The sequence below is a fragment of the Stegastes partitus genome, unplaced genomic scaffold, assembly GCF_000690725.1.
Source record: "Stegastes partitus isolate 25-593 unplaced genomic scaffold, Stegastes_partitus-1.0.2 Scaffold525, whole genome shotgun sequence".
In the NCBI taxonomy this organism is placed as follows: Eukaryota; Metazoa; Chordata; class Actinopteri; family Pomacentridae; genus Stegastes; species Stegastes partitus.
In genome coordinates, this window is record NW_007578256.1 from 152,211 (window position 1) to 177,695 (window position 25,485).

General features: G+C 39.8%; 1 protein-coding gene across 2 annotated transcripts in view; it reads left to right on the plus strand.

Annotated features, from left to right (window-relative positions):
• The window catches only part of septin7a (septin 7a), a 42,239-nt gene that overhangs the window by 12,897 nt on the left and 3,857 nt on the right, over window positions 1–25,485 (plus strand). The window contains exons 4-12 of one of the 2 annotated variants that reach the window (XM_008287857.1): window positions 4,146–4,252; window positions 12,325–12,425; window positions 12,521–12,655; window positions 16,834–16,951; window positions 17,555–17,647; window positions 19,270–19,366; window positions 23,228–23,279; window positions 23,715–23,840; window positions 24,294–24,314. In XM_008287857.1, the coding sequence (XP_008286079.1) occupies window positions 4,146–4,252; window positions 12,325–12,425; window positions 12,521–12,655; window positions 16,834–16,951; window positions 17,555–17,647; window positions 19,270–19,366; window positions 23,228–23,279; window positions 23,715–23,840; window positions 24,294–24,314 (850 nt within the window). The remainder of the gene's footprint in view (window positions 1–4,145; window positions 4,253–12,324; window positions 12,426–12,520; window positions 12,656–16,833; window positions 16,952–17,554; window positions 17,648–19,269; window positions 19,367–23,227; window positions 23,280–23,714; window positions 23,841–24,293; window positions 24,315–25,485) is intronic. The other variant, XM_008287858.1, reaches the window with a different exon arrangement.

Consider the following 25,485-nt stretch of genomic DNA (forward strand, 5'->3'; position numbering starts at 1 on the left):
AGACATGCAGACTTTCATCTCTCATGACTAATAGCACAGATGGATAGCGGTAAATGTAGGGTAGGGACAGTACACTGTTTATTCTCCACCATGAGTTAAACTGTTAAATCCAATAAGCAGAATCAAATTTGAGCATCCTTAGTGATTCATGAATAATTGAACCTTTGGAACCAGTTCTAAGTTGCAACTGGTTCTCACTACCCAACCCAAATAAAAAAACATATTCAGACTTTTGGCTTTTCTTGCATAACTAACCTAAGGAACCAATTCTGTCGACACGCAGGGTGAGGCTTTCTGAATCAGTTTAAAGTTCAAGCGCATATGGCTGAATTACTCCAGTATTACAACTTTAGAGATTTTACCAATGACCAGAGTGAGACTTGAATCACTTTGCGGTTGAATATTGCAAACCAGTGTTATGGGTAAAAAGTCAGACGTCATCTATTATGTTATCTTGACACCCAGAGCAGCCAGCGTATGGAATATTTTTTTAGTCGGTCAAAGCCAATTGCCGTCTGATCAGATGTCCACAGCTCATCTTGGTTGTATTATGTAACGGTTTGGTCTTGTGGTAGATTGATGACACCCTTCCTGTCTCCTCCCATCCAAAACAGGCAGCCACATCTTTGACCAAACACGATCAGCATCTTCCCTCAGTGCACCACCACCATCTTAAGTTTTAATGATTTTGGTGTTTGTGTAAGCAGAGCCCCTCATCTTTTCCTCTCCTCACACTGGCCCTAGACTTGGAACAGAATCTCAGCAGCTCTTTGGTCCTGCTGTTCTTGTCATCTCTGAGCTTCCCTAAATCAAGCTGACATTTTTATCGCATGCATTTCACCCACAGTTTGCTCAAAACCACAGTCTCCCCCTGATACCCATCAGCCCCCAGTACACAAGAGTTCTCCATTCCTCCTCAGCCTTGAAGAAATGTTTACAGTGGTCTTGCATGTTTCATCACAGACCAGTTACAGTCGCTGAAACCTTTCTGTTGAGATTGCGAGATAAATGTGGCTCTACCCTCTTAGGAAAATATTTTTGACTCTGAGAGTGTGTTTAGTGAAGGATCCTTTTGTGTGATGTTTTTCATCTTGCCGTCCTCCTCCCTATACACGGAGTGTTGAGTGGCGGAGTTGTTGGCAGCCTTAGCTCATGTTGGCCCTGTCCACTTGTAAAGGTCAGGAGCAGCTCTTTGGCGTCTGTGCCAATCCGGCGTATGACTGCCTCTTCACGCACACTGAAGCTTTTGTTCAGCAGCTCCTTCTTGCCCTCCACTCACCCCAGTCTTAACAAGCACACTGCTGATCGTATTGGTTTACCACAGTCATGCCCTGCAGGTTCCTGGTTTGTTGTTTGAGTTTTGTCTTGTTTTTGAGTGTGTTTATTGTAGCTCCAAAAGTGCTAAACTGACCTGCACTAAAGCTTGTTTGAAGACAATACATTCTATTTAAGGTTCTTGTTGACAGTGTGTAAATACCACTGAGACAAGCTATCTCAAGCTCAAGCTACCCTGGTCCCAGTACCATTCAGCATAGGACCATCCTGACCAAACTGCATGTTGGATGGTTAGATAGTATTGGAGGTCCTTTTCCCCACACCTTACCAATGTCAGATAAAGGATGCAGCTATTATCTGTAACTTTATTTAAAAAATCCATGCCAGTGTGGGGGTAAGAAGGGAGCAAAGCACTGTAATTTTCTTTATAGCTCATTTTCCATTTATGATACTGTTCATGTGAGCAGCCCAGTTAAACATTATCAGTCTCTTTATTGAGAGAGTCCTGATATGTATTTGCTTCTCCTTTTTCAATGATACTCCATCTTCCACCTCCCACTGCTCTCTATGTTGGCCGGCTTTTCTCTGCCTTCCTGTGTGGCTGTTTGGAACGACTACAAACCTGTTCGATTTCCGTGGTGTGGTCGTAGAGCACATCTTAAGAACTTGTCCTGAGGGACCTTAAGTCCACCCTAAATATAGCAGTTGTGTGAGTGACAGTCGAGCATCTTAGCAATCACCAAATCACGGTCAACTCCGTCATTAGCTGGTGTTTGAAGCTTGAATTGGACTACAACATAACTTAAGTGCCTCCTATCGTGTAGCACAGACAGCAAGCTCTGGAAACCATGAGCACGGTTTCATACGGAGTACTGTAGTGGAGACGTGCTTTATTGTAATGCTGGTTTTGCTTGAGGTGATTAAAATGGGATTGTACATCACACAGCAAAGACCACATATGTAAGGAGTGCTCTCGCTGTTGTAACTGTAAAGATGATTGATCAGATGACAATCAGGGATCTCTGTCTCCTTTAGCCCAGCAGGTGACAGTGATTGATTGACAACACTGTGTGGTCGCCTTCTAATAATTAATTAATTGAGCAGGGAAAAAAACTAAGTCACTGACTATACACTGAGTTTTGATACAAACACTAAGCTAATAGGAATAAGACAGAAGTTAACGAGTATTTGATGTCTGCTAGGGTTTAAGTCATGTAAGTTTCATCATCTGCCAGAGTTCACACTGACCTGTGTGCAGCCCACAGTGAAGTGTTGATGTGGCCACTACGCTGCACAGGCAGTCGTGCGCATGCTCAGAATAAGTAGATGCTAATCAATTACACATGTATGGGAGATGTGAATGGAAGGATTTGTTGTGACACATTTAAAATGGTGTTCATTGAACTCCATACTCATCATGATGTTTATTCACAACAACTTCCAGGACCAACATTCTGAAAGTAGCATCAAAGCAGTCAACATTTTGCAATAAAACAGCTCGACAACAGGACACAGAGATTTGTGAGTGGGACTCTGGCTTTGAGTTAAAGCAACGGGCTTCGTATCCAGGCAACTGTAAATACAATTCATGATTTGATTAAATGGTCGACTAAATTTGTGATTCAGATTACAGATTGTCATATGAGCTTTCAGAACAATCACCCACCCCGAGCACAGATTAGAAGAAAACAAACTGCTTTTCTAGACAGTAAAGTCCCATCATTATGCAACATCAGATCTTTGAATTCCAACTAAAATGTACCTCCAACTGGCCAAGTATGTGTTAAAGATCCCCTGTGGGTTTTTTTTAACATGGTTCACATATTCATATGGTGCTTTTATATACTGGAAGTTGCATCATGAGGGAAATAAACAGTGGACACCATGACTGAGTATATCTATCTTGAAAATGCAGTGTACTAATGACGGTCTCAACAACACAGATTTGGACTTCCAGGGTGTAATATGCATTCTGTGTCTGTTTCAAACATGTATGACTTAATTACGCCAATATTACCACTTTCCGTTGCGTAGTATAGATTAGTTTTATAGTGTTTAAGCACAGTCGTAGGTTAGCTGGTGTGCTTGGGCTGCTGTGGAGAGGTGTTTGGAGAAAGAGGCTTCATACGTCTGTGCATTCTGGGGTAAGCAACAGTGTGGAGTTGAATCTAATCCATTTAAAGGCAGGAAGTGTTTGTTTTCATGAAAAAAAAACAAAAGACTCATGCAACTTTGATACACAGATGAGTTTCTTGGAGTTAAATCAGTGATAGGAGAAGGACTTCAAATCAAGACTGGACTTGTATGAGATGATAAAGCAGCCATGTACGTTCTGAAACTGAATTATTAGAGTGAATCATACCGCCAGTTTGTTTTTCTTTCTTGTGCCTTGGATTACTTCGAAAACAATGGAATGGAATCTGATTTTATTTTTTTCTCCTTTTTTTTAGAGTAAAAAATTCATGATGACGGTGGTGGTTTGAAATCTTCCTTCCCCTCTCCTCCCTTCCCACGATTCTCTGATTAGATTCCTGACATGCAGACAGGAAAAGAATTTGGGAGGACAAAACTTCCACCCTGTCCGTCTCTTCCTTGGTCTCATGTTATCGCTTGCCTGGATTTAAAAAAAAAAAAAAAAAGGTTAAACTGAGCTATTTCCTGTGCTAAAAAAAGTGTTGAATCTGAAACATGTGAAGAATGCCAAACAGCAAAAGACTGCATTGGAAATGCAGTTGATAAACATCTGGAGATTGTGTCACGTTGCGCCCCAGTCTGGCATGAAAAAGAGGATTAGAAAACAAGTATAGCGTGAAATGCATCTCTCGAGTTCTCTCCCACCCACTCACTCTGGCCATGTCTTTGTCTTGCAGGGGAATCTGGGCTGGGGAAGTCGACGCTGATCAACTCACTCTTTCTGACAGACTTGTACTCCCCTGAATATCCGGGTCCTTCTCATAGAATCAAAAAAACTGTACAGGTAATTTTCTATTTTTTCCCCTCAAGTGTCCACAGTGTAGTAGTTTCACCCTTTGACTTATTGCTGTTTTTCTATGTTTATTGTGGATGCATCCTTTTTGTTAAGTGTGACTCAGAAACTAACAAACTTTTAATACCATAAATAGCTAAAGTTTTTGTCTGTTGAATAAAACATGATGGCTTACATTCACTCTGGCCAGTTCAAGTGTCAGAGCTTGAGGCGGCTATAATACAGGTGTGCCTCACCCTCTTTTCTCAGCATTATAGCCACCAACTAAATAGTTGGTGTGTGAGATCTTGTTCTTTGAGGCTGCTCCACCTTGCTGTTGCCAAATGTGTGTTTGTGTTAGACAGTGAAACCAGTTCATCTGCTTTTACAAAGAAATATCTTGATGGCCAAAGGCAAAAATGTGTTATACTTCAAATTGGACAATAAAATTAGATTTTTGTTAGGTTCTGCATTTATAGCATTTCCCTACACTATGCTGCCCTTTGAACAATTGCCTGTTTGGAAATAATAATGCCAACGCCAACGTCCCCAGTATCAGTCATGCTTTTCAATAGATTTTAAAGGCCATGTACATTTCATTTCCCATTTCTTACTTTCAGTGATGAGTTCCTGAGAAAACTCATAACATTCTGCCTTTAAAAAAAAAAAAAAAAATTTTGTTTTGGGTTTTTTTGTTTTGTTTTTGTTTTGTTTTGTGGTTGTTGTTTTTACAGAGGAATTATTTTGTATTTGCTTTTGTTTTCTCACTGCTCTTCTAACATGAATGTCAATTAGAGCCATGCATATGCACACTGCACACTAGGTTGTGAAGTGCATCTTTGCCAATTGTCTAGTAGAAAGTGGTATGAAAGTGGTTTCTGTTCTGCTTTAGGATGTTCTAATGAAAAAGTTTACATTTATCTTACAATATTTTACTTTTCCAAACATGTTAAATTTAATGCATCACAATAAGCAATCCTTCTCCTAATGTTGTATGAAGGGACTGTTGCCCATAGATGTATTCACATAAACCATTTTTACCACATTTATCACAGATCATCATCAGACAAATCCTCACTAAAGTTATCGTGCATTTCCTATTTTAAAAACTATCTCTTTGTTAAAGGCTATTGAGGGCAGCAATAGGATGTGAGGGCATATGTCAGCAACACACTGATGTGTTTACATCCAGCTTGGCTGATACAGCAACTAGTTATTATTGTTATCATTATGATTGTTTTTTTGTATTTATTTATTTTAAATAAGACATTTTTTTACAAAATTTAGTCCAGTCTCCATTTTCATAAATATGAACATGATTAGATTTTTTTGTTGTTGAAAAGACTGTTCACAACAGTCCACTTAGAGAACAATTTAAAACATGCAAGGTCAACATGCACACACAGAGAAGACTAAGGGCAATGTTATATTTACCATGTCTGTACGTACACAAGCGTCCATGAGGTTCTACTTGAAAAATATTTTTATCATCTGTCTGAGTCCATGCGGACCACTCTGTGGACATTTTGACGAGAATAGACAAACGTCTAAATCTATACACAACCTTGTATGACTTACACCCACTGTTTGGTCGGTTGACATAAAACTTGTTAACGGTGCTTACAGACATGCTCAGTCATTGGCAAAACAATGTTGGAAAATTAAACAGACTATGGAAAAGCAATGTTTTTAAGTTTTTCTCAGTTTTTCTGTTGCCGTTTCATTGGAATAATAAAAGTTATCCTACAGAGATAACCTGCAGTTAACTGTACGGCTGCAAAAAGACGCAGGATTAAGTGGGATTTCACGAGCAGGGTTTCAAAACTGTATTGCATCATTTTACAGTTTGTTAGTCTTCATTCATATGATTATTCATGTTGTGAAGTCTTTCAGTCATCATGTAGAGGTCAGGTAATTAATCATCCCCAGTAAGAAAAGACTTGCTTTGTATAAATCACTGCTCATAGCACCTTACCAAACTCACAAGAGCAGTAGTGCTATGGTTGGTGGTCCTGTTATGCCACCTGCCTCATCTCTTTTATGTGGGCTGGAGTGTCAATGAAATGCACAAGAAGGCAGCAGACAATAAGTAGTAGGTAAAAGGGACAAGAGGAAGTGTGTTATTTTTATTTCTTGAATTCTTATATATCCTTGTGTGTTAATTAGTTAGCATGCTGTCATGTGTTCAAAGGCAGAGCTGGTATGCAGTAAGAGTGAGAGATTTTAAGTGTGTGCCTTATATGAACAGCTTTATGGACAGGCATGCCTGTGCCAGTCGGGACAGTAGAGGGTTTAGTCTTGCTGGGAAGTCTAACGGCTATGCTTGGAATAAACATACATCTCTGTGAATGCATTATGTTGACCTCTTTCTGCTCCACAAGACCTGAGTGTAACTACAACCTTTCAAAAATAGAGAGGGATGCATGTACTGGACTTGATCTAAACGATAAATCCCGGGGCATTGGCAGCTTTGAACCATACAATTAGTATGGGGTGGAGATTCAAGTATTCAACTAATGCATCAACAGTGACTTAACAGTTAGCCATGCTTGGTAGCCAAATGTCATACTTTGTTGTTATGCACTACCAGCAGAAACAGTTTCAGTTTTAGTGTGTCTGGACATTTTGGGGCTCGTCTGTTTTGAAATTGGAAAACTTGAATACTTTCCAATGCACTATAAAATGACGATATCGCGACACGTAAGAAGCAGGAACCAGAGAATGCATGGCAGTTTTTACTAATACTCAAATGGTCAGTTGGCCTCAGAGCTACAGCTGCCCTAATTTAGCAGATTAGAGCTGACTGGCGCTGTATTTCCTGTGTCTCAATGATAGCAGATCTTCCATCCATCCATTATCTATACACCGCTTAATCCTCACTAGGGTCGCGGGGGGGCTGGAGCCTATCCCTGATAGCAGATCTTATACACCTCATTAAAGTGTGTACTGGTTCAGACCCAAACAAGCACTCTGCTTCCCGGTATGATGTACTGATTAAAGAAGGCACGCGCCTCAGTGTACAGTACACTGCCCCTCCCCATTCCAAGACAAGGCGCTTTCTGCTAATGAGATGACAACAGCATGACTCTCAAAAGACGTCATCTAAATGTCTAAATGTGTACAGGAACTGGTTTTGGTAAGACCTTGGTGATGCGTGCATTACAGACAGCTGACCAACAATGTAAAAAGCACTACGGCCTTCTCTTTTCAGTGACCCTGGGACAGAAAACAGTTTAATATTGACCCCTTATAGTTACAGTGTAGTTTCAAGCTAGTAAATATGTCATAACAATGCTAGTGATGTAAGCTACCCAGCACGTTTATCCAGATCAGCGGATTGAATCACTGAACAACAGGTTCTCTGTGTTGTATTGAACTCGGTTAGAAGCCTTTGTATTGACTTTAAAAATACTAGTTGGTTGTGAACATTGGTATTGGGGTTACTTGAAATTGTTGGATGAAGTGTTTGTTGCATCAAGGATTTAAAGTCATGAAGCCTTTAGGCTGCCAGTTTTTGGCAGTTTTATTCAGGAATTTATTAAGTCCTTATATTGCTGCCTGAGTTTAGACAAATATTTTTTTTGACAACAGGAAAAAAGCTGTAAACATGATGCTGATCCTTTCTGACATGTTGGCAGACAGTTGCTTTAGGTCTTCACCAGCTACTGAGGAAAATATCTGACTCTTTGTATAGAAACTAGGTGGCTGAGGGCTGAGAGAATAAACCAAAGCATTAAAGCTGGGAGCTGTAAAACCCAAACAAGGTTCTGAATGAGCCTATAACACTCAATAGAGTTGAAGGGAACTTCATATGTCAGGATAATTCTCTGAGAGGTTGTCTCTGCAAAATACCTTTCACATTACAAGCTACCATGTGAGCTTTTTTTTTTTTCCTATACACATGTTGGTTAATGCAGCTTTAAAGTAAAGTTTAATGTATGTTTGAAACTCTAGTGCTGTTACTGGCACTAGTAATTTCAGTCTATACCCATCCACACTATCTACAAAGTTCTTTTGTTGATTCCAAACTTATCACTGTCTGAAAAATTTTCCCGACTAGACATCTGTTTACAATAGCAAATATGAAAGCTCTCATAACCCGTCTGTAGGCTGAATCATTGTTATGGTAAATCAAGCATTAACAGACATCAAAGCTGCAGGTGTGTATGCCAAGACTGATGTTGCCACCAAGAGTGATACTAAACGTGTGAGGCATATGGTTTATGCCCCGGGTCCTAAAACTTTGATGCTGTTTGCAGTGACAGAGCTGAGGATAAGGGTTTGGCAGTTTCCTCAAATAGAGCTCACAGCTGCATATTTTTACTTGAGCTTCCTTTTGAAGAGTGAAAGATGATACCGTTTGTGTGAAGGAGCTCCAACGGGCTCCTCTCCCCTCTTTATAGCCTGTAGTGGGGAATTATAAGTGTTCGGTTTGGGTGGGTGTACAGTAAATCAGCTGCATGTTGAGGATCTTACCTTCACCTGTTCCTTCTGATCTACTGCTTTGCTCTAAAGCTCCTCTAATCCCCGGCAACACACTGAGGGGCTCTGTCTGCCCTCACCCCACTGCTGCTTCCAATTTGTTCATCTGCCTATTACACCTCCTCAGCTCTTATTAAAAGTTTAAATCAGATTTAGACTGTGAGTGTGTGTGTGTGTGTGTGCTTCTGCTGGCTCCCAGACTGGAGCTTGGCGGATTCATCTAGGTTTTTAGTCTCAGGGCTGCATGCTTGTGATGAAACCATGTATTGCTTGTTGTTTGTCCTCGCAATGACTGAGATGATTAATATAGAGAACAGAGAGCTCTTCTTTTTCTCTTTCCAAGAACCACATAATAATTACATTTCGAATAATTGTGGCCACTTTTATTCCAAGCCCTGCCAAAGAATGTGATGACACCCTGAGGAACGTTCTGTGTAATAGACTCCAGTTCTTTATTTAAAAAGGGGGAGGAGGATAACAAGATGACCAGGCGGGCCAACAAAAGGGTGTTATCTGAAGGTGATAAATGCCAGGACAGACTTTTCTGTTGTTTCTGCTTAATAAGAGCATACAAGGACACTGACTTGGTAATTAGCCAGCAAACTGACACATGCACTGAGCTCAGTCCTGCCAATGCACAGACATGCCCTGTTTTTTTATGTCAGGAACTCGCTCCAGACTCGGTGGAATTTTAAGATAAAAACAACAAGACAATCTGTTGATTATATTGAAGGCACAGTTTAACCAGCTTTCAATGAGCAGTGGGTTTGAAAGATGTGTCTTCATGTGTGACTAATTGCATTTAAAAGATAAAATCACATCGTTTACCATTTACTGACCCTGGGCTGAACTGTTGAGATAAGTATGTGCATCTATAAAAAACAAACTGAACTAAAATCAGTCTGATGCATTTGAATGTGATGTGAGTGTGGAGAGGTTTCTCTGCCATCTTTTTTACATCTCTTGTGTAAATTCCATGTATTACTTTTCACATATGCTATATATTTGAAAAGTTTAAAAAAAAAAAAAAAAAAACGTTTGTCTCTTAAGCTATGATAGCAAAATTATTATTATTATTTTAATTTCTGAGTAAACAATATTGAGTAAATGCACTTTTGTGCAAGATCAGATAACAGGAAAATATTTGATTTAGTTAATAACAGTAACAGTGGTATCCTGTCAGTACAACTGTGGCCTCTGATAAATTCATATTAAACAGCTCAAAGGAGAGCTCTAACTAGAGATTGCATCAAAATTAATATGTTGCAGATTAATAGTGAGATGCAGAGTAAATATCTTTACACAGTAATTTTTTGCTTACGTAGAGCTTTTATACTTTTCTTTTACATATTTTATTTAGAATTTCTTAGATCTGGATTCTATATTTATTCCTGTCTTGTTATTGTTGTGTACCGGTCTCATTCACCACACCAAATAAAAAGCTTCTGGTTCTGATTGATTCTAAATATTCACAAGAAAAAATTGTAGAATTTCATCCTAACTGCATCATGAGTTGCCTGTTTTCCCACACAGCAGCTATAGTATGATGCATTAAACATGCGTATGCTTCTGTGATCCATTCAAGCAGCGCCAGTAGAACTTCCACTGCTGTCCCAGAATGCACTGTGTAGCCAGTGTTCAACCAGCGTCTTCCCATGAGCTCACTGTCTGTGAGCTGCCTGTCTGTTTATTAGGCATGTCTGTGGCTTGACTCATCCTGCTATGCAGCAGAAGAAGAGAAGCTCTGCTGTATTTTTCCACGTCGTCCACTCAGCAGTCCTACACATTTCACTTAAACTTTGTGATGTTGCGCCATCCTTCACTGTCTCAGGCTCGCAGTGTTTTACCAACTTATGTAGATGTAGCACGCGCTTACCAGCCTGTTGAGATCTGCACAGACATTTGTAGTATCGCAAACGTCATTCTTTTACAGTTACATAGGGAAAGAGATATTTGAAATGTTGCAGAGTCCTCGAGGCCGTCTTATTTCCTTTTTAACATTTCAAGTCCTCCTCCACTCAGAAGTGTGTTGTGGTCATTGTTACATCTACTGAAGTTAGACCTTAGTTGTGTGCAGAATTTGTGTCTAACATCACAATGCTGCTCCAAAAGGAGACTGTATACAAGTGTGACATGGAAACCTGCACCCTGCATTGTGCATGCACAAAGGATGGACTTCCAGTGACATAGGAGACATCTTCTAACTAGTAGTTACACTTTTAGAAATGATGCATATTTGCATATTTGTAAATTCTTGATTTTTCAATGACAGGAAGTATAGATGTAATTACAACCTTAAACCAAGTAACTGAACTTCTTTTTTAATGGAAAAACACATCAGATCTAAATATTTGTACTAAGCAGAGTATTTTCATGTTTTCCAACATACATGGAGGGTGTATTTAATAATTAATGTGATTTAAGAGGTCTCTAAAAGTCAATTTGTCAATTGAACCTGCTCTCAAAATATGAGTTATTTGTTAGTGTCTGGTCAATCGAGCCTCCCTGTAGATTGTTCTGGAGGTTAAAGATCACTGTAACAAAAGCCAGTCTGCACTCTGGATGCTCACATTGTGGCTGCAGTCAGATTTTACACTGCATCTGTTTTCTAGGGAATGTAACATGCGTGTGTCACTCACTCACAGTCTGGGAACTGACTGTCTCTGATATAAGAGAATGACATACAAGGTCTGGTTCAGATCTGCTGATTAAATCAAAGTTCATCTGCTGATCACGAGTTCGCCTCGACCCCACGCTTATCAAAGCTCAGTCCCCTTCTGATCTCTCTGATGTGTTCAGAAGCAGCTTTGTTTACCACGTTCTTTCACTTCAGCCCCACCCCATCCCACCCCCACCATCCATCTTGCTATCCATCCACGGCTCTGCATAGATCTGAGGTTGTATAGCTGGGAAGCAGTTTTGGCTGGCTGTGGTTAATTGGTTTGCAGGGCAGTTTTAGTTCTGCTCTGCTGCCTGTAGATTGATTAAGCATGTAAAGATGTAATCAGCTGAAGTCAGTGGTCATGCCTACATTTGTCTTGTTGTCTTGTTTGGGCAAATGTCTTGTTGACTATGTCTTTTCATTCTTGTATCAAGAGTCCCTTTATAATATGAGTTGATGACTTTATGACCTGGTTAAGGTCACTGTCATCCTCTTGTGTTGATACCAACCCCAGCTGGGAGTGAGAGGGACAGTCAATGCTAACTATTGAATATACTAGCAAGCCAAATATTAACAATCTCTCTCCAACATCAGATTCCACCTTTAATTTGTTTGCAAACAGGCAATATACAATAAACTATAGACTGGCATTTTGCGTAAAACATAAAAGGTTGGAGAAATTGCTGTCTGTAGTTCACATATGGGAGGAGATGATAACCCCTGTTGTTGTTTTTGGCTGCCAATGTGACATTTTCTTTATGTACTTTTTTTCCTTAGACAGCACCAAGCGATCAAGTGTGGTTTTAAATACAACTCAAGAATTAATTTGTACTGTAACATAAACTGTTGCAAACAAGTAAAGAGGTCATAACAAGTAAAAAGCCTGATCTTATAATTGTGTGGAAATATCTTGACTGATTTCTGTTCTTGGTGGTTGCAGGTGGAACAGTCAAAGGTCTTGGTAAAGGAAGGAGGAGTGCATCTTCTGCTCACCATCGTCGACACCCCTGGCTTTGGTGATGCTGTTGACAACAGTAACTGGTGAGCTCTGCCATCTGTCACTGGTTTATACAAGTCGCTATAGACTATAACTGAACCTTTACTTTACATTAATGTGAATGATATGTGGTCCCCAGCTGGCAGCCAGTCATCGATTACATCGACAGCAAGTTTGAGGATTACCTCAATGCAGAGTCACGGGTCAACAGGCGGCTGATGCCAGACAGCAGAGTGCAGTGCTGCCTGTATTTCATTGCTCCGTCAGGGCACGGGTATGTACTAAAGGAAATTCTACTTGTAACTGAGTTTCTGAAAGTTATAAAGCTAAATGTGTTTCAAATATTTTATACACATACCTAGTAGAGAACACACACTCATCAGCCACAACATCAAAACCACGGTGGGATAAATTAGACAGCAAGTCAACTACCAGCTCTTAAAGTTGGTGAACTGGACGCAGAGAAAACTGGGCAGCGTCACGATCTGAGTGGTTTTGACAAGGGATAAAAGTTAAGTAAAAAGTTAGTCTACAGTCTGGGCAGAATGATCATCAATCTGCAATGGAATGAATAATGCAGGCAGAGTAAAATAAAAAATTCAAACACACAGACAGACCTGCTAAATGTGGGTGTAACCAATGGAAATGTTTAGTCACACTTGACAAATTTTTGGTCACAGTGCTCTGGAGCCCTGCACTGGGAAGAAAGCAAGCTGGCACAGGCAGTGTGATGGTCCATTCACTGTTCTGCTGAGAAACCTTGGGTTCTGGCATTTAATGTGGATGTTACTCTAACAGCGCTGTTTGTGACTGTAAGTTGTGTGATTGACAGCAGTGAGCTCTCTGTGAAGTATTTTGAGCTGAAAATTTTAAAGACAAATTGTGGGGACATGTGAGACCTTGACTAATTTGCTGAGAAAGGCTGCTTTTGTAGAACTGCTGCTAAAGTCTTAGTGCCTCGAGGCAGACGACTGGTTCTTGGATGACTTGGTTCTGTTAGAGGTCTCTTGTTATTAGAGCAAATTCTTCCTCTCCGCTGCCACCAAGTGCTTGCTTAAAGGGAATCTTGGCATTTCTCACAACAATAGTGCCAGATTTTGATCTTAATTTCTCTGTTAAATTTGGAATATTTGTATTTTTGTCAGCATAAGGGGGCCCTACATAATATCAGGCAAAGGGTTTTAATCTTGTGGACGATTAGCGTAGCAGTGCAAGTCAAGATTATATCACACAAACACTGTATTAGATGGCAAACAACTGGTTTAGTATAGCTGCCTGATAATTAAGATTGCAACAAAAGTAGTTTCTGTCATGGAGGTATCGCCACATAGTTTTTACCATCATGGAGATGTCCTGAGATGTTAGAAAGAAGTTTCTGGCATGACACCTGTGAGTTAGACTCTGAAGATACCAGACAGGACTGGAATGCTTGTAATCATTCTGCAGCTGCACTTTGGCAGGATTTGTCCAAGTTTGCATATACCACATACCATTAAGGACTGCAAGGGCTGGAAGAAAACAAGACTTATTTTACTGCAGTCTTACAAACACTGACTCATGTTATCATAGTTAAGTCTGGCCGCCTGGTTGCAAAGTATTTTTGAAGAACCAGGGCTTTGGAGTGGCTGGAGGGGGAATGGTGCTAAAATAAGATCATATAAAATGAAATGATGCAGAGCACGCTGAGGACTAAGACTTAAAACCAGGTTGTGAGTGATGCTTTTTTGCCTCCATTTCCTTCTCTTAGTGACAGACACACAGAGCAGAGGGAAAAGATTTGAAACTGACCGGAAATGTTTTTTTTACTCATTAAACAAACATGTTGTAAAATGTGTCTGTGACAAAAACAGCACAGGCAGTTTATCAAACATCTGCTGAACAAGCAGAACACAAACTTAGAGGAATGAACATCTTGGACTGCACAATTCCCATACTAACACTCATATGGTGCTTGTTAGACTGATTTTAGAGAGCTGTTGCAAATGAGCTGGAAATGGACTGGAAAACAGTCGGGTTATACCGCTAGAAAGGTGTTAAAGTATTTTTAGTTATGTGAAAATGTCTTTATTAGCTTCCAAGCTAGCAAAGACAATAAAAAATGTTGGTTCAGAGATTGATTGTGAGGATGACTGAATGTTCACTTCATTTATTTATTCACTCTGTCAGTACAAACGCTGTGTAAGCAGGTAGCATTGCACCGAGGACTATTTTTGTACCTGTGGTGGATGTGGCAGGGTGAGGTGATGTGACCCGTCATTGACACTGGCATGAGTTTAAAATCTGAGACATGTATAGCTACCGGTTAATCAAGTTTTGATCACAACAGTCACCCTGGTTATTTGGTTTCAAAGGTGAATAGTCACCAATGAAAGGAAAAGTTGTATTTGTCAAAGATTTGTCCAAAACTATGCATGTGCAGGGAAAATTTAAAAAACAGGGCCTTGGATACATCCCTGAGGGACCCCACAGGAGATATCTGCTATGGTGCATGAGGAATCACTCAGAATGATCTAAAACATTAGCCAGAGTTCATTGATTTTTAAGTACTTTCTATTGTTTGGACTGCTGGAGTCAGTCACAGGGGAGGAAACAAAGCAGCAGAGCTACAGATTTCAGCTGTGTGTGTGTCAGAGTTGCTCCCCTGTTGCCTGAGTCTCTGGCCAGCAGTTAAGCAGTTGAAGCCTCGCTAGTTGTGCCTGTGGCCTCCAACCAGGCTACCAGGCAGGAATAACATTGGTGTAATCTGCCCTGAGCTCACTGACCTGGAGACCTCGTTCGTCCCATCTGTGTCTTGGCCGTGGCCACTGCCAAGCACACAAACACACACACACAGAGTTTTCACACACAGGCCACACTGTGCTGCTCACTAAAGGTGGTTTTGCAGTCCAGTGCTTGTTGAGCCTGCTTGCCCACAGTGACCCAGTGTGGGATACAGACCGCAGCCTTGTTGGCTCTCTTGGCAAATAAAAAGCACCATGTGGATCCATTCATTTTCAACATCTGCTCGGGAACAGTGTGTGTGCATGTGTGTGTGTTTCAGTGTGTGTGTGTTAACCTTCTGAGCCTTTCTAAGTAGTTTCTAGGCGTTTCCTGCTCCTGTCACATTTTTACTCACTGTGGGCTTATTTTTTGCTCAACGTAAAGTCCTGCACTTAAGTGGAAACAACACAACCGTGGCTGGACGTTAAGTACTGAAATATGTCTTTTGTTCTGTATGAATACGTTATAATGCCATATATCATTTAAAAAACAAAACAATAATATTGAATTTCTTTGATTAATGTTTAATTATGTTTTATTTTCCTTTCAATCTCTCTAATTAATTACATTATCAACGCATATTAATCTGTTGTCTAGATGTACATGAGCTACATGTCCTAATCTACTGTTTGTTCTCATACATGTTAAATATGTGTTGGTGTTTTTTTTGTATGTATCAAAATTTGGTCATAAAGCCCTAAATAACTGAGATGAGTGAAATAGGTCGTGTTAAGTGGACCTTGCCTTGATTAAAAACCTACCAACCAAACAGTTGACCACAGCTTTGCTCCCACAGATGAAAACAATAGTAACTGATCCTACAGTGCAATCAAATAAGCCGAAACAAATGTGTATTTCTTAAGCAGGCCAACAGATCAGTTTGGATGGATGTTTTCGAATTAACCACTTTAACCTCAGAGTACACTTCAATGAAATGAGTGATGTACAAGTTTAGTATATAAAGGTTTAGTCTTTAAAGAAAAGTGAAAATGTTTTCAAAAATAATAAATAATAGTTATAGTAATTGTTGTTGTTGTTTTTGTTTTTTTTAATCAGTCAGGTAAGGGAGGTAAGGAGAAAAACTAAATCAATATTTGGTGCAACCACACTTTGTCTTTAAAACAGCACCAGTTCTCCAACTTGTTCTCCAGTTTGTTCTCCAGTTTTGGGCTTTATATGTTTTTGAGAACTTTTTTTTTTTTTGACATTATGAATTTATTTGTATTCATTCTTGCAATCCCAATATAACAACACAAATATTTTTAAGGGAATGAAATATATTCTGGAACTACTTCAGTAAAAGTGACCAGAAAAGTAGAAACCCCTAAATTGTATTTAGTTTTAGACCAGGCTGATTAGTGTCCATCAGATCCAGAGCTGGAGTCAGGACAGGGTTGCACTAACCCTTTAAGTGAAATGGCAGCAATGTCGACTACTGGCTTTCCAAAACTTTTTATGTGTGTAACCGACAATAGTACATACCACAGAACCTTATTTACTATGGATGCAATGACGGCAGCAAACAGTCCAGACAGATTTACAGCGATGTTTGCTCCTTCCAGATGTGCAGTTTGAGGTCAACAAGCCCTCCAGGTTAAACCAGAGCTATTCCCTGTAACCTTTAAACCCTACTGCCTCGCTAACCTTTAAATTGTCACTTCTGTTTGCTTTTTTTTTTTCTTCCTTCTCTAGACTGAAGCCCCTTGATATTGAATTCATGAAACGGTTACATGAAAAAGTAAATATCATCCCTCTCATCGCCAAAGCTGACACGATGACTCCCGAGGAGTGCCAGCAGTTCAAGAAACAGGTGTGTTTGTGTGTGTGTGTGTGTGTGTGTGTGTGTGTGTGTGGGGGTGTGTGTGTGTGTCGCTTCTGCCTGTCTCAGCCCATATGTTTCTGTTTGGCTGCTGTCTTTAATGATTTGTTTAGATTGCATTGTTTGGTGTCAGTGCTGTGGTTAAAGGACTCAATGACAGTTTCCTTTTGGTGTATATTTACTCTAATGGGTTTATTGCCCTTTCTTTCTTTCTTTTTTTAAAATGTGTTGCTCAGGTGTTTTATCGTACTGACTGCTTTTAGTCGTATAAAAACAGGAGAAAGAAAGTTCAAGTCAGATTTTCCGGCACCAATGTGACGTCTTCCGTTTGCTTGTGTGTTGTTGTGCTGTTTGATCATTCACAAGATTGTATTTCAGAAACCAGTGTAAGTTAAGCACACTGTGTTGTTTACATCAGTAGAGTGATTATAGACATAGCAGGATGTCTTTGTGTGTTCCAGATAAACGAGTAGGTTCCTCCTCCTGTGTGTATTGACTAACCTCCACTGTGAGGTTTTTGGACACATTGGTCACCTCTCACGCTGATTTTCGATCCCACCCTGCCTCTTTCCTTCCCCCTCTCCCTTCATGTAGATCATGAAAGAAATCCAGGAGCATAAAATCAAAATTTACGAGTTCCCGGAGACAGACGATGAGGAGGAGATGAAGATGGTCCGGAAAATCAAGGTTAGTTCTTCCAAAGCAGTCATCCATGAAGCTACAGAAGTAAATATGTCTCTCTTATACCTCTCTTATCTTTGATATCAAATTGAAAAAAGAAAAAAAAAAGTATTTACTTTCAAGTGTTTTAACTTTAACAGAGTAAAATTATAAACCAAGAGTTTAGTTTTCCTGCATTTAAACTCTGTGTAACAAAAGTTGGTACATTTTTCATTACTGACTCAAATTCTACATTTTTTTGATGCTTAATATGTAAATCTTTATTTTTGATGGCAGACTCAATCCTCCTCTGCAGGGACAATATCAGTGGAGCACAAAGTTCTGCATAAATGGTCTGCCATTCTTCAGAGGCAGTTATTTTAGTTGCTAAAGGCTAAAATACCCCAAAGGTGTTCTGCTGGATTTATGTCAGACAACATACTTGGCCAGGTCATGCTTTACACTGTTCCTTCTTCAGAAACAATTTGGGCTTTGGGCTGTAATATGCTGGAATATTCCTCTTCTTCCAGCTTCTGCAGACTGGGAGTCATCTGGTCAGCCTGTATTTTGGTGTATCCACAGACATTCATTGTGCTATCTATTGATGTCATCTTCCAACCCCTTTTTCTCTCATGCAGCTTGTTGTCATCACACTCCCAAGTCTGTGCGTCACTGTCAGTCCATGCATGTAGTCTTGGCCGGGTTCACACATAACATAGTGGACCTCATCTGAGCCCCACAAATATATATTCATCTCATCGGACCAAAGGATGTGCTCCAAATATTCGTCAGCCTTTTTTCATGTCCTTTAGCAAAGTGTAATCTTGTAGTTTTGTGCTGAAGACCTGAGCAGGGTTTTTTTGTTTAGTTTTTTTTTTCTTTGGGTGCTGTCCTTAGAGGTAGATGTTATCCACTGTGCTTCACACTGTCTGGCTCTAACAGCAACTCTTGAATTTATAGCCCCTGTGCCAAATCTAAAGCACCTGCCCAGCTGATTTTCAGAGCCAGATTGTCAAAGTGATGCACAGTCTGTGGCGTCTGGCTTGTTCTATACCTCCTGATTGCTGCTGCATCTGTGTTTGAATAGATTTTTAGTTTATCACAGATCATCCTGGATCCTTTTCCATCTTTGTGAAGTCTCACAATCAGACGTTTCAGTTTCTCTGACAATTCTTTTTCATGTGTAGTCATGATGCAGACATGCAGATAGACATAGCCCATAGTTCACAGGCCATCTCATAACCATGTTCATGCAGTTAGGTGGATTTGGAAATCACAGGTGTACTCAGTTTAGTTTCATTGATGACAGGTTTTCTAACTTGTGATCACAGGTGTAATCACTTTCGCTGCCTAAGTTTCCACTGTGGGGCCTGTACTTTCAATATAGTCTTTCTAAACTATTTGTTTTTGAGTGTTTAGAAGAGGGAATACTCTCCTGTTCAACTTAGAAATAATACAATCAATGAGAGGTGACTCAGTTTAAATATATTGACATTTAAGTGATGTTTCATGGGGACGTACTCCCTTGTGTTATGTACTGTACATACAGTGCTTCTACACATGATAGTGCACATCCACAACCTACAGTTTATTTTTAGCCATTGTGTGTGAGCTATGCAACAGTTGTGCCTCCTCCCTCCTCTCTACAGGATCGTTTACCCTTGGCTGTAGTCGGTAGTAACACCATTATCGAGGTCAATGGAAAGCGAGTTCGTGGGAGGCAGTACCCCTGGGGTGTGGCTGAAGGTAAGAGGTCGAAGATCATCTGATCACAGCCTATAAATTGATCAGCTACATTGGAATGTCCCTTTCACAAACGTGTGCAAACACACTAATATTTCCACAGTTTTATTGGATTATTGAGCAGGCATCATGTGTCCATGATTTGCAAACCAGTAACACAATCCATGTGCTCTCATGCCAGGCACAGATACTAACTACTGTATAAGCCCAGTGCACATAGAGGTTGACAAGACAGGGATTGCATTTGCATGAGCTGTGATGGACATAACATGTGAAAACTGGCTTTCTGCTTTTGTGCAGTATGAAGGAGATGAACTCAAATGTATATTTCACATTAAATAAATGTTATGAGTTATTTGATGTGTTTCACCCCGATGGTATATCATTCCAGACCATAGCCAGCTGCAAAGGCACAATTCCCTTAATTTTATATCTAAATATAGGAACAGCATTTATCTCTCTTAAACGTAAAAAGATGTAACAATGCAGTGTTTCAATGAGCAGCATTCTTTGCATTAGCAGGTGCATGAGGACGCACATATGTGTGCAGGTGAGACTGATGCTGTTCAGATTAATGCCACCTTCAGGGAGCAGCACCAGAATGGTTTAGTTTATGCAAACCATTAAATACCAAGAAGCCTAATGGGGAAAAGAAACAAACAGTTCCACCACAGAGTCTTGTTCGGAGCTTTCCTTGAGCTTGTCTCACATGTTTGTCAGCAGATGCAGTTGGCCATTTGTCATGGAAATGTAGTTGACTGATGTGTGGAAAAAGCTGAAAGAACAACCTTTGAATGTTAAACTTTTAAGTTAATGTAGATAAGAAATCCCTAAAGAACTTTTAAACCTGGACAGTTTGAGAAAACACAAAAAAAATATCTGTCAAGGAAGACAGTTAATACATCTGAACAACTTCTGGATGGACTTCTAAGCTCATGGATCAACTTTAAGTAACATCATGATGTGATAGTGGATAAAATCAGTATTTACTTCAAAAACAGACCTTTTTTTATGCATCTATATGACGGTCATTAGTGTGTCATTGTTTTGCCTGTTGGTTGCTGGTGGCACCATGTCTACACATAGAGCAGAAGGTCAGAATAAAGATGAAAGTTTTCAAATATTTTCCAAAAAATAAAAAAAAAATCTGCCTTCCTGTTTTGGGAGTGTCTTTTGTTAGGAAGGCTATTCATTGTTTGATTCCATGAAGGTTGTAAATCATTGACAACGTTGAGGTAATTAGCTAATTAATTGATTTTACAAGAAAAGTATCTTCAGCTATTTTGATTGTCAGTTCACTTAAGCAAAAATTCGCCTCTTAAATTCTTTGCCATATGTGGTAGCTCTGTAAATCCTAAACTACTCCTAAAAATAATACTAGCAGTTTATTTATTCAGTCATATATTGTATAAACTGACCTCGAGTCAGCAGCAGTTCATCTGTTCTTCTAACCACTCATATCTTAACCCATGTACCAAAAACACAACTCTAAGCAAGAATGATAGTAGGATGGAAAGCTGTGACATTTTGAGCCGCCGCTGAGAAACTACGCATTTTTCTCTTCAGCGCAGGATATGAGAATCCTGTTTGACATGACACAGGAAGTTGCAGTCACATTGTGGTGAGACATATCAAACATATGCAGCCTGAAGTGATAAGGACGGCATGAATGTGTGTCAGCTCGGAGATATTAACTGTAACGGATGAATCTGAGGCAGTGAGGAGAACATTCCAGATCATAAAGATTCTGTTGTTGTCTAAGGAAAAATAAAAAAAAAGAAAAAAGAAGTGCTGTAGGACTGGGCACAGCACGTCCAATCAAATGGCTTGTAGGAGTGCTACTATGAAACTGGTTTGCCGCCAGGGCTTGCTGTCCATGGGGAGTGAGTCTTGGAATACCAAAAATGTTTTTGGCTGCATGTCAGCATAAATATGGAGAGAGGGCGGGGGAGAGAGAAAGAGGGCAAGGTCCCTGAGAAGCTATGCAAGTCACTCTACCACAGAGTAACCTCAGAGGACTGTGGTGAGCTCCACTGGAGGAGGGACGGAAAAAGTAGCATGTGATGCCACACGCTGACAGCTTCTGGTACTGCAGCCTTCCACACGTACAACCTTTTACACTTTAGGGGCAAAACAATATACTTTATATTAATTTATTTACATTATTTAATTTCTGCAACTCATTCATGTATTTGTTCACTGTTGTTCATCTGACACCAGTTTCCTGTCTTGTCAGTTTTTGAGCTATTTAACAAAATTAAATTATCCAAATATCCAACAAAAACCACAGAAAACTAAACTTTTGTTTCCATTTGCTGCAAAAACAAACCTTTTTGTGTTATTTTAATATGGATGTTACACCATGTCATGTAAATATATTCCTTATCTGTAATGCTGTAAAATATGTAAATATATGATGGAAAACCTTAGGAACAAGTAGCCTATCACACATGCAGTTAATTTTCAAATTTACTGTCTTCATATAGTGTTTATTGCCATTATTTGATATTTTTAGATTTTCTATTCTGTCATGCTGCATGTATTTAACTACGTATGTTCAATTGTGTTTTTCACTATAAGATCCTCATGACTCACTATTTTCTGTCATTCCACCCTAAAATTAGGCCTCTAACTACGGTTTCATATCAATATTGATTAACCCAACGAAACCTGAGCAGTTCCTTGTTGTTTCTTCTGTTCTTCTTCTTGTTCTTAGTCACTGTGGGCTCATTTCACTGCCGTGCAAAGTCCTGTAGCTTTATGGACACAACACAACTGTGACTCGAAGTAAAGAAAACTCAAACATATCTTTTTGTGCAGTATGACACGGTACAATGCCAGAAATATAAAAACAAAAAAACAGAGGTTGATTTTATTTTATGTTTTCGTTATTTATTTTTACGGAAGCCGAGAGCAGTCGTTTTCCGCTGCTGTTCTTTCTTTGCCGTTTTCTCGAGATAACGAGTTAATTTTCTTGTTATCTCGAGATAACAAGAATCGTTTTCTCGTGAAAACGAGATAATTTATCTCGAGAAAACCAACTTCGTTCAGCCTGTGTCAGACCTCGAGAGAAGTAAAGTCTGATGCATTCATCAATGACAGATGATCCTCCATCTGACATTTTCAGTCCGTTCTCCCCAAAGTCACTGCTGCACTCCAGAGTGTCACTCGTTTTTTGTAAACACAGGCATCAGTATCCAGGGATAATTATCTCGAGAAAACGAACGCTGTTTTCTCGAGATAACGGGATAATTATCTCGAAGAATCAACATGTACGACATTTTCAGGTTTTGGGATTCAGATGGTTGATTGATCTATTACTTTTTTGAGTGATTGTTTTTGTCTATAAAATATAGAATAGTTAAAAAAAAAAGTCTACTACCTAGTGGTACCTGACTGAAATAAAGACAAGAAATATGAGCAGTCAAACAGGTTGTAAAATAAAATATCCTCGACTTAGTCCTACTTTTATGGATGACAAAACAAAGGCCAATTAAAAGTTATTTCCCAAACTGTCCACTTTAAACATCTTCACTGTTGACAGACTGTTTTAGCGTAGGTGTGAGCTCACACAGTTTCTCCCTGAGATAAACCACATTGTCCTGTGGCTGCTGGTGTTTGTTGCCCCATTCTGACATTTTAGCAATTACTCTGTTGACAACACAGTTACTAAAATGTATAAAACCTCCCGAGTTTGGAAAAGCACCTTGCTGTTATGATGAAACTGTTAGCTGCATTGTTTAATAGGATTTGCTGTAATGTCTGTTTTCTGTGCTGTAGTCATAATCCCTGCAGGAATCCCATTATGTAAATGTGTAACAGTGTTTGGAGCGCTATCTAATCTCTGCTCATTTTTTCTTGCAGTGGAAAATGGAGAGCACTGTGATTTTACAATCCTCCGGAATATGCTCATCAGGTACGTAGAGACATCTGCAGCTCTGCTGATGTGTAACATGTATGATCTATTAAATAGGAAATAAAACAAAAGCTCACAGGAGTTCACAGTTACATTATTGTCTTTCTCTTGTAAATACCGTTGTCCACCAAGATGTTTTGTACAATGTAATTAAAACCATGATAGTGATGCTGTTTAGTAGACTTTGTGTATGATCAGTGATCTATAGGTCACAGTGACTAATTGAAGCTGGAAACAACCTCAGACAACCGCTACAATAAAGGAAGGATGTCCAAAATGTTTGAGGTGTTTTGATTTAATTTGAAGTTAGATAGGTTTCTTCTGCACTTAAAAGTGATCATTAACAGACTGGACAGACTCAGCCCTGGAGTGGATGTCACTGACAGCGATTGTGCCTATTTCTGACTGCTCTTGTTTGTTGGTGGTGTTTTCCAGGACCCACATGCAGGACCTCAAGGATGTGACTAACAATGTTCACTATGAAAACTACCGCAGCAGGAAACTGGCTGCCGTCACCTACAACGGTGTGGACAACAATAAGAACAAGGGACAGCTAACCAAGTAAGTTCATCAGCGCAGTATGCAGAGCTTCGTGTTGTTGAAATGCTCATTAATGGTGTGAACTGACGGGATGGTGTTGCTGATCTGGCTGCTGGTTTTGTGACGACGCTCTGAGCAGCTTAATCACTCAATGTGAACTGCGGAGGAACCTGCAGGTCGCAGGTCAAAGTGTGCATCGGCTGACCAACAGATTAAACCTGGCCAGCTGTCACTAAAGCAGTCCAAACCTATTAATCCACCCCTGACACATACAAGCCGGATCTAACCCACCCACCCCAAAACTAACTGGCCACCAGTATCAGTTGTGTCTAATCTGACAGCACTAGCTGCGGCACCATCTGACTCCTAATCCACTTGCTGCATCCATTAGTAACCACCAGCACACCCTCACAAGCTAATGCATGGTTTATGGCAGCATGCTAAGTGTCTGTGCGTTTGTTTGTTTGTTTTTAGACCTGACACGGCTGACGGCATGTAAGTGTTACTTCACTTCTTCATAACATCTAAAGAATGCTTTTCCACCCTCGCCTCATTGGGTTTCTTTCTTCCCCTTTTCCCCTGCACTGCTTTACCTTATATATTTGAAGAATTGTGTTAATGCTGTGATCTTGTTTGTTGACCATATGTTATATAATTTCAGACCAGAGAAGGTAATGCATCAGTAATCTCCTAGTTTTTAACTGTGATTCTTAACCTGGGGATGACACCCCCTTGGGAGTGTGTGGGGTCGTATTATCCACATAAAGGTTTCAAGCCACTGACTGAAAAGCTTTTACATGAACTCTGCACAATCTGTCTAGTCCACATATGTCAAACTTACGGCCCATCACGTCATTGTGTGTGGCCCGCGAGAGATGTGTTTCCTAATCTGATAAATTAATGGGATTTACCTGATATAATATAGCGTAATATGATGTTATAATTTATGTTATACCACAGCAGTGTGCCTACACAGGGCTCCAGACTGCGACCAAAATGTTCTCATATGTGACCATTTTAAAATTTCACGTGGGCTTATTGTGCGAGTGAATGATGATGATCGTCTCTCTCAATGAAGAAAGTTGGTAACACCAGTTGCTACCATTGGAAAAGTTAGTCTGGAGCCCTGCTACATGTATTTCACTTTTAGGTGAAGGCATGCACAATAGTTGTACATATAATAAATACCAATCAAATGCAGAGACAATTATTAAACAATATGTTAAGGAGTCAGTCTCACAATTACAACTGGCCCTTTGAGGGCAAATATAATGCTTATGTGGCCCAGGATGAGAATGACACCCCTGATCTAGTCAGTGGCATTCTCTCGTCCCTGTTGGCAGTCTGGCTTTAATTCATTGTGTTGTGCTTTCATTACACATTTCTTGGCACCCACTGTAGAAGAATTTTCAGTGCAACAACTAAGCAGTTAATGACTAAATAATTTAAATCCTCTACTGATTAATCTTGCAGCTAGACTTAAAGGCTTGAAAGCTTGAGAACTGTTGGAAAATGCTGATGTGGCTAAAGGAGCTACAACCAAAAGAAACTGGGAGCAAAATGACAACAAAACAAGATTTCATACAGCCCTGTGCAACATCACCTAAATGTCAAATGATTCAAAAATGGTTTCACTTCTCAGAATCTGCAATACTCCTAAATTGAA